At 41.6% G+C, this 15,717-nt stretch overlaps 1 protein-coding gene across 1 annotated transcript in view; it reads right to left on the bottom strand.

Annotated features, from left to right (window-relative positions):
- Window positions 1-15,717, bottom strand: part of ANK2 (ankyrin 2) — a 252,289-nt gene that overhangs the window by 103,402 nt on the left and 133,170 nt on the right. Inside the window, exons 17-22 of the mRNA XM_077814767.1 lie at window positions 15,611-15,709; window positions 11,450-11,647; window positions 9,843-9,941; window positions 9,637-9,735; window positions 7,039-7,137; window positions 4,280-4,378 (exon numbers count right to left, since the gene is read on the bottom strand). Of these exons, the coding sequence (XP_077670893.1) occupies window positions 4,280-4,378; window positions 7,039-7,137; window positions 9,637-9,735; window positions 9,843-9,941; window positions 11,450-11,647; window positions 15,611-15,709 (693 nt within the window). The remainder of the gene's footprint in view (window positions 1-4,279; window positions 4,379-7,038; window positions 7,138-9,636; window positions 9,736-9,842; window positions 9,942-11,449; window positions 11,648-15,610; window positions 15,710-15,717) is intronic.

Raw genomic sequence — 15,717 nt, 5'->3', positions numbered from 1 at the left:
AAGTCCAGTAGGTGGTGCAGCATGGCTAAGACAGGCTCTGCTTGTCCTGGCTCTGCAAAGCTCTGCGAAAGCGGCCGGCTTGTCCAGCCCCTAGGTGCTGGGGTGATCAGGGAAGCTCCGTGTGCTTTCCCTGCCCCCACTGGCCAGGAACTGCGGCGAATGGGAGCTGTGGGGGCGGTGCCTGTGGGTGCGGGTAGCGCTCACCATGCAGAGTCACCTGGCCGCGTCTCCACCTAGGGGCTAGACATGGAAGCTGCTTCCAGGAGCAGTGCTGAGCCAGGGCAGGCAAGGAGCCTGCCTTAGCCACGCTGTACCGCCGACCGTGAGCCGCCTGAGGTAAGTGCTGCCCAGCCAGAGCCTGCAACCTGAGCCTCCTGCCCCATGTCAGAACCCACTCCCACACCCTAACTCTCTCCCAGAACCCACACCCCAACCCCCTCCCCCAGCCTGGAACCCCCTCCTGCAGCCTGAACTGCACATTTCTGGCCCCACCCTGGAACCCAGCTACAGCCCTCACCCCCTCCCACACCCCAACCCCCTGTCCCAGCCCAGTGAAAACGCTTGAGGGTGGGGGAGAGCAAGCGACAGTGGGAGGGGGGCTGGAGTGAATGAGTGGGGGGGGGCCTCAGGGCAGGGTGTTTGGTTTTGTGCCATTAGAAAGTTAGCAACCCTAATGCTTAGTGAGACATATAAGCTCAAAGAACCTAAAGCTAGGCACCCAAATCCATATTTAGCATCCTCAGTGACCTGATATTTTAGAGTTGTTGAACACATTCCACTCCCTCTAAAACTCACTGGGTGCTTAGTACCTGTGAAAATCTGGCCACTTGTGTATGCACTTAACATTAGACATCTGCATTTGAAAATTTGGCTGTAAGACCAGATTTTCAGAAGCTTCACCACAGACATACATGTATATATTTGTGCGCCTGCTTTGCATATTCAACAGGAATACAGATCAAATGTTCTAGATACTGTATGTAAATGATCATTTGTCCATACACAGACTGTACTTACCGGTACATGTGCATCCAAACTTCACTGTAGAGTTAAACATCTGAAAATCAGGTTTATTTTTTTATACACTGCATGTCGCAATTGGTTATTTTAAATGTAAACCCCTAAGTTTGAGCATTGCACAATATCTCAAATATTGAGCCAAATCCTGCCTTTGATGTGTAGATGGAGTATCAGTATTGCACAGCAATGCCCCCTTTGTGTTTCTGGGTCTCCTTGGCACAAACATATTAGTTAATTCTGACATCCTACAACGTATCAATTATAGCTCCCCTGACTCTAACTCTTCTACCTGGAGTTGCCACTATATTTAACAATGGAGTGAAGAACCATTAATTACCACCCAGTTTTAAAAAGGATGAGGATCTGTGGACAGTTTAATGGCCCCAGTAAAACGTGGAGTTTAAAATGCTGAGGCATATATGGTCTCTGCGGTAGTTGCACTGATATGGTATTGCTCTGGTAAATCACACACTACCTAAAGCTAATTTATGTATCACAAAATATTTGTTTCTACCAACCACATTGAAATGTGTACACAAATTAACCGTTGCTCTGAAGCAGCTTAACAATTTAAATTTGTCACTTTGGGACCTGCAAAGTGTAAATCAGAAGGCAGGACAAACATTTTTTTAAAAAGAAATCACAAGTGTTCTGTAGCATAAGAACCAACCGTGCTTCCATGCTACCTGCTTTCCATTATATATGTCAATCCTTCTCTACACAGGGGACTTGACTCTCTTCTCGGTATCATTGCTTTATATTCTGGGAGCCCCACTCACGTCAGTAGTGTTATTCTGATGTAAACGAGAGGGAAATAAGACTCTGCACATTTACAGTAGGCCAAGGGCCTTTGGAAGCAATTGTTCCATATATAAACCAGGATTGGAGATTCCTCTTCTTTGGGAATATCAGTGACTTGCATATTAATAGAGCATTGGATTGTCTAACATTCTCCATGCAGCACTCAGTTGTATCACTGATCTTAGTCAGGGCCTTGAAGAATGAAATACCTATTGTGACTGTAATGGCAATGTATCTTTTTCAGTGTTGAATGTTATATTGTACTAGCAATATCAACGTCACCACCTGGAAAACCCAATTGCAGGGGGCAACCACAATTTATCCTTCCTTTTTGGCAATAGTTCCAAAAGCTCTTTAACCAACCAAATAATCTCTTTAAGACGATGCAGAGACCACATTACCTGCATACACCAAAGCGGCATTTGAGGGCCGAGTCAAATTCATCTCTGGCAAACTCTATCTATGTCAGGCGTAGTTCACCAGGGATGAATTTGCCCACAAGACTTTTTAAACACTGTTTCTCTCTTGTTTGAATTTGCATATTGCGTATGCAGATACACTAAAAGAAACAGGATTTCTTGTACAGAAACCTTTAGGTTCAACAAATGTTTGATTCAGCCCAAAGATAAATGCCTCAATCATCTGCCATGTCTGGAGGAAAAGTCCACTGTTCACATATATATTATACGGTTTTTTAAAAATCTTTTATCCAAAATAACTAAATCAAAGTTATGTATTTCAAAAGTGTTTATAAATTTCCTTTTTAATACTGCAATTCATATTATTTAATATTTACTTTGTTGTGGTACCTGGACAGCCACTGATAGCAGGGTGTTGCTGGGTGTTATATAAATACAATGGAAGATTCAACAAGTGGATGTAAAAGACATGAAAGGGAAATGAGAAAAGGAAGATGAGGAAAACAGAGTGGGAGGGGGGGTTACACAGGCTACATAAGTCAGTTTTGAAAATGGACTTAATTTCTTTTGACAAATGTTACCCAGAGAGAGGGAGAATAAACTCACACACCATACAAATATGTACTTATATGTGTGTTACAAGAGTAAATAAATAAATATCAGCAAAAGCAAATACTCCATATTTATTAAGATTCTTCTGGAAATTGACTCAAATTTGGAGAAGAAAACTAAGCCTGTTTCTCATAGTTCATTAATAAACCATAGCTCACTCTATTTATAACATCATGTCAAGCCAATTTTGTTCCATCTTACTCTGTTTATTTCAACAGGGACTTGCTGTCAGCATGCGATGTAAAAGCAAAATTATTTTCCTCTCTCTCGTTCATTGCCCTCCCCCCCACCCGCCCAATCCCCATCGTGGTGCATGTTCTTGGCTTATAACATATGGTAGCATCTTTTCACTAATTTTTGGATTTATCATTATGGGCCCTGTATGGGGTGCCTAATGCTTATAGCCTTTCTATTTTCATAATGTTTTATGCTTTAAAAAATAAACATTGTCCTTATAAGTTTTCACGGTAAAAGACAGTAAAGCAAATTCGTGCAAAAAATGGTACCATTACTGCGTTCAGTGATACACAGCTTTTTGAAGGCCTCTTTTCTGACTTACTAAAACAGTGGCAGGCTGTAGCAATATGTGACCAGTGAGAGAGACCACCCCTCCCCCTTGTGTCTTGGCATCAGAATATAGCTGTCTTTCTGGTTAAAAACAATAGTTTGCATCTATTCTGACCAGGTAACTAAGTGGCTGGTTACCACTGTCCTCCCGAAAATTAAATTATTTTTTTAAAAAAAGAGTAAACAGAGTTTTGAAAAATGAAACTATTCCACAGGCATCAACTTCGCTCAACTCATGAGCCCCGAGAATCAAAATCCTGATTCCAGTCAGTTTGAGGGCTGAGGAAGTGAGCTGGGATTTTTTTACACTACAATAAAACTGGATCTATTTGTTCTGGAAGTGATTTGAGCAACCTGAGGATTTATGTGCTTCAGAGCTGCTAGTGAGCACCACTAAGTCTGGCACCCATTCATGGACTGCCATAGCCTGATTGCTAAGAAGTCTGCTGTGGTGGTTCTGCATCAGCAGGTGTCACAGAGGAAAGCGTATAAGTATAAGGAGAGACAGAAAAGAAGGAACTAGGATAATGGAAAAGAAAAATAGAGAAATGGGCCAGAACCTATACAAAGACTCCCAAACTTCAGGAAAGTTTAGATTTGCCGCTCAGGCCCTTCTCTAAAAAGTATATTCTGGTTTGAATACCCGTTATTTCATCAGTGTAAACTCAGATTTATAGAGCTATTTATATTAATTCTGTGTACTGTATGCACATCAATACATTTGCAACAACCAAGCAAAGGAGGGCCTTAAAAACTTAAACTAAAAAGAGGAAGAGAGAGGCAGAGGGAGTCTGAAGCAGTACAGCATAGACAACATTATGAATAGAGAATGGAAGCATTAAAACTCATCTAGTACTCACAGTTGTGGTGGTGGTGACCTCCTCTGTTACCACCTTCAGAGTATCGACCACTGAGATGTATCCCAAACGCCTTGCAATCGCTAAGGCAGTGTTACCATTCTGGAGAGAGAGAGAGAGAAATGAGAGGGAGGACTGTGATTTGAATCAGTGAGATCACTCTCAGCACTGCATGAGCCAGCATTTCCATCCAAAACAAGGCACAGCTTAGGAAAATCACTGAGTTTTACCATTACATCTGAATCTGTCTTTGTAACTTCTTTAAGACTATAGCCCTGATTACCATGGTAACACAACACACTTACATCTGCCTGCAATTCCTCATAAAAAATGTGTTGCATGCTTTAACCCTAAAGTTGTCAAATTTCACTACACATTATGTGCCTTGACTGCATTTTTTCCAAAAGCTCTATTATTTGGGAGGTTATTCAAAAACCATTAAAAAGTTTTAGGGTCTAACATCTGACAGACACAGTTCACATCTGCAGCAGGTACAATGCTCTCTCTGGGAATATATAACTTATGCAAAACCTCATGATGCAACAGGAAACAAAACAAAACAAGCTTCAAGTTTAGGACCTGGGGAGAATTCTTTTAATTTCAATGCCTATCTAAGCCTTAAAAATAATTAATATTTAGATAGACCTTTTAATCTTCAAATAAAGAATTAATTAGCTAGTTAAACCCCAGAACACCCTTGTGATGTGGATAGGTATTATTTATTTATATAGGGCTAGATTGTTATATTCTCACTCACACTGAACCATATCTTACATCAGGAGCTGTGCCACTGAAGTTAATGAAGCTACTCAATAGGAGTATCAAAATCTGGTCTGTGTTTATTTATTTCAAAAGTGCTCAGCAGCACAGCATAAATCCATCCACAACGCGTAGCCAAAAATCAGTGCTTTTTGTCAGGAGAAGCAGAAAAAAAAATCAGACACAAGCTACATCAGGTAAGAATGTCTGAGGGTATGTCTTCACTGCAGAGTTAACCTGGGTGATCAGCCCCAGGTATGAGCTGCCACACTGCAAAGCATTATCCAAGTTACTGTGTTCTTATTGCTGCTGTATGCACCTGTGTGTATCACTAGGACTTCTGAGGACATATCCCATGGTTCTTCGTACAGCAGTAATAATGGGAGTACTTGTCTGTCCTTCTGGGGACTTGGTGAAAATTGTGGGAAGACATGGACGGACTATAAGCACTCGAGTGTTTTAGCGACTGCAAAGTGGGTGACTTTCCAGCCCAAAGCCTTGGCTTCACTTGAGTGTTAACTCCTCTTGAGTTAGGCTCTCTTGACTGAGAGCAGCCATACTGCAAAATGACACTCTGAGCTGCACAGTGTTTGGATTAGCAGCACAGAATACCTTTACTGCATTATTTACTCAACCATCAGATGCACTTGAGCTTCAACCTACATCCCCTGATGGTCCAGCTAGCTCAAGTTTAAAGCATCACTTACTCCAAGTGAGAGATTTTTGTGTGTAGACAGGAATCAGGCTCGGGTAACTCTTGAATTACATATACCTCTAGCTAACACTGCAACTCAGGCAAGTCCCAAATGAAAGCTGAACTGGGGCTCTAACCCAGAGCAAACTCCCAACCTCCCCAAACTGTGCCAGATAGTCCCACTTGAATGCACCACTCAACCTGGATGAGATGTTTTTGTGTGGATGGTAACGCCAGAGTAAGAGCCCAGGCTACCTCTGGAGTGACTGTGCTTTGAGGTATGATGGACCCAGGCTGTGACGGCTCTACAAGGTGATTGAAATCAAATGAACATACCCTCAAACTAAGTAAGCCCTGATGGGGTGTTTAGCCCCAGGAACTGACCATAAAAGACTCCCAGCTGATGATGTAGGATATAAACTAAGACATGGATTCTTGGATAACTCAATCCCAGAGTATTGTTCCAGGGACTGAGTGAGAAGCCAGTGCAGATTTAAGCAGTTGTATTATGCACTCATGGCAAGTCTGACCCACTCAGGAGCTACGCTGAGGCCTGTTTTTTTCTTTTTTTTTTTTAACCAGCTGGAACCTCTGGGTACACAGAGCTCACTGGAGTTGTCAGTGGTATAGATGGCTATTACAACAATGGCATTAAAGAAAAACAGTTGCAGACTCCTGGCTGTCTGTAGAGGTTAGAAGCTACAGGCTATAACTGCTACCTAAGAATCCAGGAGTGGCAGTGAACTCAATCCAGGAGGTGGCAAACAAATGGGTAGAAGGATAGTGTAAATTGGGTCTGGACTAAGTGCTTCATCCTGGGCAGTAAGCCTCCCTTTCATTTTATACACAATAGGGTTGCAGTCCGTTTGCCTTCGTCCAGATCCTCATCTTGGGCAGGCACCGGGAGAATAATAAGACTTCCATGTTTATTGCCACCCTTGTTTTACACATGGAGAAACTGAGATGCAGAGTGCCTGTGACACAACCAGTCAGTGGCCAACCCGGAATTATAATTCAGGAATTACTGTTTCCAAATCCCATGCTCAACTCACTATTCAAACGAACTCTCCATCTGGAAAGAGCTTTGCAACTAAACAGAGCTACCTTAAGGGGCTAGAAAGGAGGCAGGAAGTCACACACACACATCTGATGACCAGCTGTATGAGAAGCACATTCACCACGGCAAAAGGCTAGAGAGGAGAGGAATCAAATGAGTCAATCAGACTCAGGAAAGAAAGGAGCCATCCGGGGAACAAGCTGCATGCAGGTGGCAGATTGCAGTAGTACTACAGACAGTTTCCAGACTTACAGCAGTGATGGCATTGGGCTTGGCCCCATGCTGGAGTAGAACATTGATGATATGAGTGTGACCCTGTTGAGCAGCTTGGTGCAGAGGGGTGTAGCCATTCTGTTATTAGTGGTAATTACCGTATTTTTAAGGAGAGAAAAATACAGTGATTAGAAAATACATTTCAATTTACTTCCTCTAATCAAGACATTTAATTTATTTAAAACCACATTTATGCCAGCATTTCACCCACATACAATAATTCTTAGCAACCTTCTCTAAGCCCTCTAGGGATTAATGAAATAATAAATCATGATAATATTTTGACTTGCGGAGCATTTTTCATAGGACAATATTAATAGTCTTTATAAAGGTGGGCAAACATTACCGTCCCCATTTCACAGATGGAAACAATGAAGCATAGAAAACATAATGCTCATGCCCAAGGTCACAGAGCAATTGTGGGAGGGGGACAGAGCCAGGTCTTCTGACTCCCAGCCCTCTGTTTTTAATGGGTACCTGAAGAGTCTGTCTTTAAAACACTTGGGCTAATTTCTAAAGCCATGTAAATTCTAACAGCACTGATTGAGTCCATTTTAAATGAAACAGCTGTTAACTTCGAGTCTCACTGATTATGAATGTCAGTGCAGTTCATCTTCTGTTGGTCTACAAAAGGTCCCAACTGTGTCACAGATACAGTGAAAAATGTCTGCATGTTCTGCGTACCAATAAATATATTTTAATTCTGTATATTTATCTACTCCAATGATCCATTCATGATATGCTACAATACAAAAGCAGAGCCAGACTGCACTTCAGCAAGCTGATCTGAGGGGGAATTGTATGGATCTAGTCAGGCAATTAATTTACAAAATTATCTGCACTTGACTTTGAAAGCAGGCAGAGAATAAACTGGGGGAAAATAGCAATTTGAGTTCACTGTACCATTTATGTATGTATAAGAGAGCCTAAGGGACTCTTACTGATCTCTTGGAATTGTGTGTGCCTTAAACTATGACTATGACGTATCTTTCATATGGACAGATGGGTGAGAATGAGCTTGGTATGCTAGTTGCCCTTGTGACATTTAGGCTACGCATTCATCTATCTGGTAGGATACAGAGCAGGGGTTTATTATAGGGTTGTGGTGTTTTATACTGACAATCACATTATTTCCATTACTTTAATATCAGTGCTGTCCCTTGGGATTGAGTCCAGACACAGCACCTTTCTGCTGGACATGGCAAACAATATCCTGAAGGTTCAGGATATTGCATGTTGTTCAGCTTCTAACATGTTCTGTCAGCTATAAATCTGTCCAGGAGGGACTTGCTCTTTAAACTGAGTGAATCCACAATGCTGGTTATCTGTTAGGCTGCCAAGATTTATGATGTTTTCAAAAAGCCAATGAGCCAGATACTGATTTCAGGTACTCTGGTGTTACTCTAAACTAACTTTAAATGGAATTATTTCAGATAACTAGAATAACAAGGGAAACTGAAGTCAGAACCTGACCCAATGAGTTCAACACACATTTAGTATCAGAGTGACACCTAACAGATAAGGGGCAATTAGGACATTCCTTTCAATTCCATCTTGGTAGCACACAGTTTCTAGCTGTCTGCTTTTATTATGGGTTTCAACTTTTTTCTTGTGTTATACCTACCAGCTCTTTGAACAATCTTATCTATGGTTTTAACCTACTGAGTCTGGGCTAGGTCTTCTCTGGAAATGTCCTGACACTACCCCTGCCTCTGTGTTTTTTTCTGCATTGGAGTTCACGCTATTTAGTTGGACTCATTTTCATGATGCTGTCCCACTTTGAGGAGTGGATTGACCAAATAAGTAAGCAGCTGGAGACAGAGGAGTCAGCAGGAATGATCAGCGAATTACAAATTTGTGTGATTCTGATCAGTTGTCAAGGACACCAGAGGTGTTGTTGGAGCCATCAATGGAGCTTAGCTGTTTGCACTGAGACCAAAACACCAGGGAAACTGTGTGAGTCTGTGTGAGTCTGAAACAGTAGTGCTATGACTACAGGCCACCAACAAGAAGCCAGTTTGAATTGGAGCCAGGGAGTGCTGGGCCCTTGTGGGCTGGCCTTCTCCTGGTGCAGGTGATGTGAAGGCATCTGTGATGCAACAAGGCTTTGTGGTCACAGATCCCTCAGTGTAAGCATATATTCCGCAGATTCAGAAACCACTGGTTGAGAGAGGCAGAGTTGTCTCCACATAGCACACCTTGGAGGGCTTTATTCTGGTATAATTCAGAAGTAACTTTGCTGAAGTCAATGGAATTACACTAATGTGATCAAAATCAGGCTCAGATGTGTTACCAGTACAAATAAAATAAAGGATAAACTCAAGAGAACAGATCTCCCTTCTCACACACAGAGTTAATATACCAGACTTCAGTTTAGTGAGTAAGGCATCCTGAAGCAGAACAGAGGGAACTCATTCCACCACAGCCACAAATCAGCAGATATTGACACCTAGCGTGCATGCGTAATTTGTAAAAAGATCTACTTGGAAAACAATCCTATAGCTGTCCATATGGAGTATGAATTAGTGTCATTTGGTCACTGAAGAAAAAAACCAGAAGTGATGAAAAATTCTTTACCTTTGTTTTAGCGTTGACATTGGCTCCCTGTTTCAGGAGGAAATTCACCATCTTGATGTTTCCATAGTGACAAGCTACAATTAAAGGAGTGTAGCCGAGCTACAATAAAATAACACAAAAAAGTAAACCTATGCAGTCAATGGGATGTTCCATTATAACAATAACATCCTTGTTCACATGGAAAGCAGTAGCATTATGTGGTTTACCTTTGTCTGAGCATCTTGGTTTGCACCATGCTTTGTCAGTATATCAGCTACGTTCACTTTATCTTCCTGAGCTGCAAGGTGCAAGGATGTCAATCCACTCTACAAATGAAATGGAAAGAGAACTATAATGTTACCAAAAACAAAGAAATGGGACTTGCAAGTTTATCATTTTTTAAATATAGCAAGATCCTGTCTGTAATTTCAAAAATAGAGATTTTTAAGCAAAGATGGGAATTGGTCTCTATCCATGTAAAACTAGCAAATAGCTCATCACAGCAAACTGTAATCGTAACTATAGATTGGTGCTTTCAGCTAGTGATTACCACACCTGGACTTTACACAGTAATGTCACTGGAGAAATTGAAGTGCCAGCTAATGAAGTAGGATGACCCCTTCTGCAACTCCTGGAAACCATATGTAGCCTTCCTCAACTGGGAGGAATGGGCCTTAACAATTATGGGTGGGAGTCAAAATAAAGGAAACTGTAGACGAGAATTGAGGCCCAAAAAGAGAATTTAAGCAAACCTTTAAAAAAGCATACATGGATAGCGCATGGACAGGAAATAGGTAACAGCTTATATAAATAAATTATATAAATATATACATTGAGCATGAGAATGGAAAAGCAGTTTGTTTCCCATTTTTTAGAATGGCACATTACACTATTCTCATACATCAAGAGCCTCATCATGCAGCTTTTACTCCTGAGCAAAGGCTGCAGAACCAGGGCCTGTGAGAGTAAATTTTGTTCAGCATCTTTTGGCTGGATAAAACTGCATCACAGAAAGTCTTATGTAATGTTTTTGGGAGGGAATCAAGGTACTTCTAGGAAAGATTTGGCACACTTCCAAGAGAAAACCTGATGGATCAGAATGGTTTTCATTAGGATTATTTTATTATTTTCGCAACTAGTAAAGCTGCATTATTCTCTGCCAAACATTACTAGTTTCTTCCATCCCAGCAAGGAAGCTGGATGGCACAATATATTGGGATAAGTGCCATAAGCACTCCACTAGTTCATCCCTCAAGCTATTGTTCTCTGACATGTGTCACACAGGGCTGGATCAACCCAATGACCCACAGAACCTAGAGCTTTGTGCAACCTCCCTTCTATTATTTCTTAATCCTTTAGACAGGATGTACAACTTTCGTATTATGTTGGAAACAGCTCACAGATTACAAGACTGCAGGACTGTGGAAACACTACAACCCTTTCTCCACAGCTGGTTCTGCAGCAACTTCCCCTGGCTTGCCTGCTTCTCCAAGCCCACCTTTCAGTCAGAGCTTGCACACATCGTTTTCCACTGAACATGGCACACCACTGAAGATCCTCCTTAGATTACCCAACACAGCTGTTAATGATATGCTTTTAAGACAGCCTCTGATCAGGGGCACTCTCTCTGCCATCCCCAGCTACCTTCACTACTGCTGTTCACCCACCTGCCTTTGCTTCCTAACACTTCTCATATCTTGAGCTTTTGCATGTGTATAGAGATGTATAGTTTGGACTCTATTTCTGAGCAGCTGGCTCTCTTCTTGTATTGCACCTTGCAAGTCATTGGATGTCCTCCCCGTGATGCCCTTCACCACTGGGGATAAACTATTACCTTAGTTGCCATATGGATATTGGATCCTTTGTCCAGGAGCAAGGTAACCATGTCAGCATGACCTTCTTGAGAGGCCAGGTGCAGCGGGGTCACTCCCTGTTTGGTCAGAATGTTGGTCTCGGCTCCGTAGCTCAGCAGCGTGGTAGCTATCTGCATCTGATTCTTCTTGGCAGCAATGTGCAGAGGGGTATATCCATTCTAAAACCAGGCTCCACATGTTAATAGCCTTTTCTGATGTTTACAAATCCATCACACAGCAAATAGTGCTCCATTTTATTTCATAGAAATATTTGGAACAATCTGTCTCTAGACCCTGTGTCATTATTTTTCCCATTCTTAACAATCCTACAGTCAGTTTCCAATGGAAATAATTATGGAGGAATAGAAAATGTCCACTTTTCAGATTATGGTGGCAAAGAGAAATATGAAGGAATGTTGAAAAGAAAAACCATTAAAAACTAACTATTGCAACATTTCTTTATCTTAAGAATTATTTTACATAGGAATTCTTATATCAGATGAGATCAATTGTCCACTTAGATTGGTATTCTGCCTCCAACAGCGGACAATGCTAGATACTTCAAAGGAAGGTGGACAATTATGGAATAGCCTATGCATTTGGAAATCTCTTTCTAAGTCCTGCCATTTAGTAGTTACTTTATGCCCTAAACTAGCATAAAGAGGATATAAACCCTCATGCTATCTGGTGTATTGTGGCTGTTTTCAATATCCACATACATATCTAGTCCTTTTTCTAAACCTCTGGGCTCCTTGCCTCAATGCTATCTGGTGGGAATGAGTGCCATTTTAATTTTTCCAATTGCAAACTGCACATTATAAAGCAATATGTTAAAATCTATGTTTAGTAGAGCTTGTCAAAAATGTTCATTCAGAACATTTTTCTGTCAGAAAATGCTGAACTGACAGAATCTAAAGATTCAGCTGGATCTGTCAACTCCATAGAAACTTTCGACAGAAACCAGGAAAGCAGGACAAAGTGCTTTTCTGCCAGGTTTCCTGAGAGCCTGGGTTTCCCTGGCTGCCCAGCTTCCTGGGTAGCTGCCTCCTGGGGAAGCCAGCTCCCTGGGGAGCTGAACAACATGAAGAGGCTCCCTGGGCAGCTGTCTCCCTATAGTGCCTGATTCCCCAAGGGAGTTGGCTGCCTGAGAAGTTGGGCACCCCTTGGAGGCAGCTGGAAAGTTAACTGTTTTGGTTATTCCAAAATGGAATTTTTCAGATATTTTCCTCCTGTGAAAAAGTTTGAAATTTTGGATGAAAAGTCATTCCAAAAAAATCAAAATTTTCTCATGAGGGAAATTCCATTTTCCATCAGTTCTAATGTTTAACTCAAAGGCATATCCTACAATGAGTTTGGTTTTAGTTCTCTAAATCCAATTTTTCTTTTTAATGTGTGAAATTGTAATCATGCAAAAAAAGTGCATCTTGTCCTCCACATACCAAAGTGGTAGTTGATTAATAAATGAAGACTGAGAGACTGCAACAAACTCTAAATTTTGGAAATCTTGAGTATTGTAATATATAGAAGAACATATTCTACAAGAATAAGATGTCCCAAGGAATATAGAGACAGAAATGCAATGATTTGGAAGTGCATGCATGTAGCGGCTGACCCATATGGATGCTTACAAGAATACTGTAGTCAGCAGATGTCAATAGAACTTAGATCCAGATCCCCAGCTAATACAAATTGACACTGAACTATTCAGATTTACACAAGCTGAGGATCTAGTCCTAGAGTGTGGGTGGAGAGAGAAAAGAGAGGGAAGTTACACAAAAACGAGGAAAATCCAGTACCCTGTAAAATAAGGTGCCTGGAAACAGTATTATTTTCTACTCTCACAGATTAGAGTTAATTATATTTTGGAGCTTACTAGGACCTGCTCTGCAACTGCTTTGTCTTATCCACCTTCTCCTCCACCCAAGCTGGAATTTAACTATGCCTTAGCCCTCACACATTAGAATTTTCCTGTCACGGGCTCCAGTTCACGCAATTTCCCCCCGCTAAATGAGTAAATACCCTGCTTCTGACTGATGAGCTATAACTTTTTGGTGCTTGATGGGTGCATGTTCTGCACTGCACTCTGCTCTTTGGATGTAAAAGTATAAAGGTGGATGTATGTTTGCACTTGTGACTTTGATAGCTGTGTCAGTTATGCAACTGGCTGCAAATACAGTCAGAGGGAGGAGTTCTTTCATGAGCAAATAACCATAATGCACAGTCTCAGTGCACTGACATACTGTCTTATTTGGAAAGAAGGTGATGGTGTTCCACTTAACTCCCTGTATTTCATTTCCAAAGACATAATTAGGGGTAGGGCAAACAGAATCCTTGTTAAGTTTGTAGTATTTGTGTTTGGGGGGAGGGTTGGTAAAATTTCTTACGGCAGCAATGCTTCTGCTTCCACACCAGCAAAAGCAGCGCCTCCTGTACATCAATGAAAAGAAAGGCCACTTCTTGAAGGAAAGTTTGAGCAGAGTGTAGGAGCCAGAAAATTTTAAATCAATAAAAACGTGTGTGGGTGTTTTCATAGAATCATAGAATATCAGGGTTGGAAGGGACCTCAGGAGGTCATCTAGTCCAACCCCCTGCTCAAAGCAGGACCAATCCCCAATTTTTGCCTCAGATCCCTAAATGGCCCCCTCAAGGATTGAACTCACAACCCTGGGTTTAGCAGGCCAATATTCAAACCACTGAGATATCCCTCCCCCCTTTTCCTTTTTCAGTCTCCTGTAACATATCAGAGAATGATACAAGCCCTAATCCTGCCACACAGGCAAACCTCTTTACACGCACAGTTTCAAATACAGGTTTCTTGCTATGCAGTACTAAAGTAAGCTCTAAATTATGCTTCTTTTTCATTAAAATTGAGTTGGACTCAGACAGTCATATATGCAATATATTCAAAGAATGACTGAGAGAAGCTTAGCACAGCTCCTTCTACTCAGTCACAAGGAATGTCACCATGGGTTTACCTGGTAGAGCCAAAGCATTTAGACTGTATGGGGTCTACTCTGAGTCTGTAACAATATATTGGACACACACTGAGCCTAGCTATCAGATGGAGATGCCACTCTAATTGGCTGTGTACTCTTTGGCCAGATTTTTCTTGCATGTTGATTTTACACTGGTGTAATTTCACTGACTTTAATGGAGTTACTCTTGACTGATATCTGTAAAAGGAAAATCAGTCTTTTTGCATCTGGTCACTAACTGGAACAGGCAACAGGGCAGCTTCAGTAAGATCAGAATAGGGTCTCTTTTAGGACAATAGACAAGTGAGTGATCCATAAAGTTTACTCAGGAACTCAATCACACAAGGACATCCTGATCTGGTGTCCTCATGGACTGAAGTTCCTCATATTTCTCAATACATTGGATAATCAGCAGTCCTTACATTTCAGTAACAAGGTTTGAATATAAGTGGCTACGCTATAAAGCAAATATGCACCTAAAACGCTCTACAGTGACTTTAAAAAACAACTCTTACAGTCTCTATTGAAAACAACAGCACTATTTTTAAGAATGAGCAGGGAGAGGAGACAGAGTATCAAAAAGACAAAAACCCTGAGCATAGAGGATACAATTCATAGGCTTGAGCATAGTCTCAGAAGTGCTATTCAGAATTCGTGCATAGCTTCAAAAATCCTGAAAACTATAGATACAAAACTAGCTATGAGGTTGTAAAATATCTCTAAGAGAATTCTAATGATGGGGACAATTATAAGCAAAAGGAGAGGCATCTCTCCTCCAGCTTTTATCTTTTAAAGGAGAACTCCTTTCCCTCCAAACTGTGGCTGGCTGTGAAGGGCAAGAAGAGGAGGCAGCAGAGGAGGCAGAAGAAAAAGTATGAGGCTTCTTTGTGCATCAACTCCCCAGCATTCTTTCTCCCTTTCCCCTGCTGGTCACCCACCAACTCTTTATCTGAGAGGCTCAAGAACAAGCAGGAGTCAGCTACAATTGTAGCCTCCTACCAGCAGAGGCCTCTATATCCACCTTCTGGGGTGCCAGGAGTTCGCAACTGTGGCTCCAGCCTTCAGCTGACTCAGCTCCTTCATTACTTTGTTTCTTGTTGTGGTTTTAAAATTATTCCCCTGGTTCTCAGAGCGTAACGTTGCCAGTGCTTGGCTGTGAAGTCTCACCTTGGCAGTAGCATGGGGAGAGGCACCTTTCTCCAGCAACAGCAGAGCCACCTTCTGGTTGTCATAGTGAGCAGCTACATGGAGTGGGGTGAGGCCATTCTGTAAAG

Source organism: Eretmochelys imbricata, chromosome 4 (assembly GCF_965152235.1).
Source record: "Eretmochelys imbricata isolate rEreImb1 chromosome 4, rEreImb1.hap1, whole genome shotgun sequence".
Taxonomy (NCBI): Eukaryota; Metazoa; Chordata; order Testudines; family Cheloniidae; genus Eretmochelys; species Eretmochelys imbricata.
Note: the sequence above shows the minus strand (reverse complement) of the source record. Positions and strands in the feature narration are given on the sequence as shown.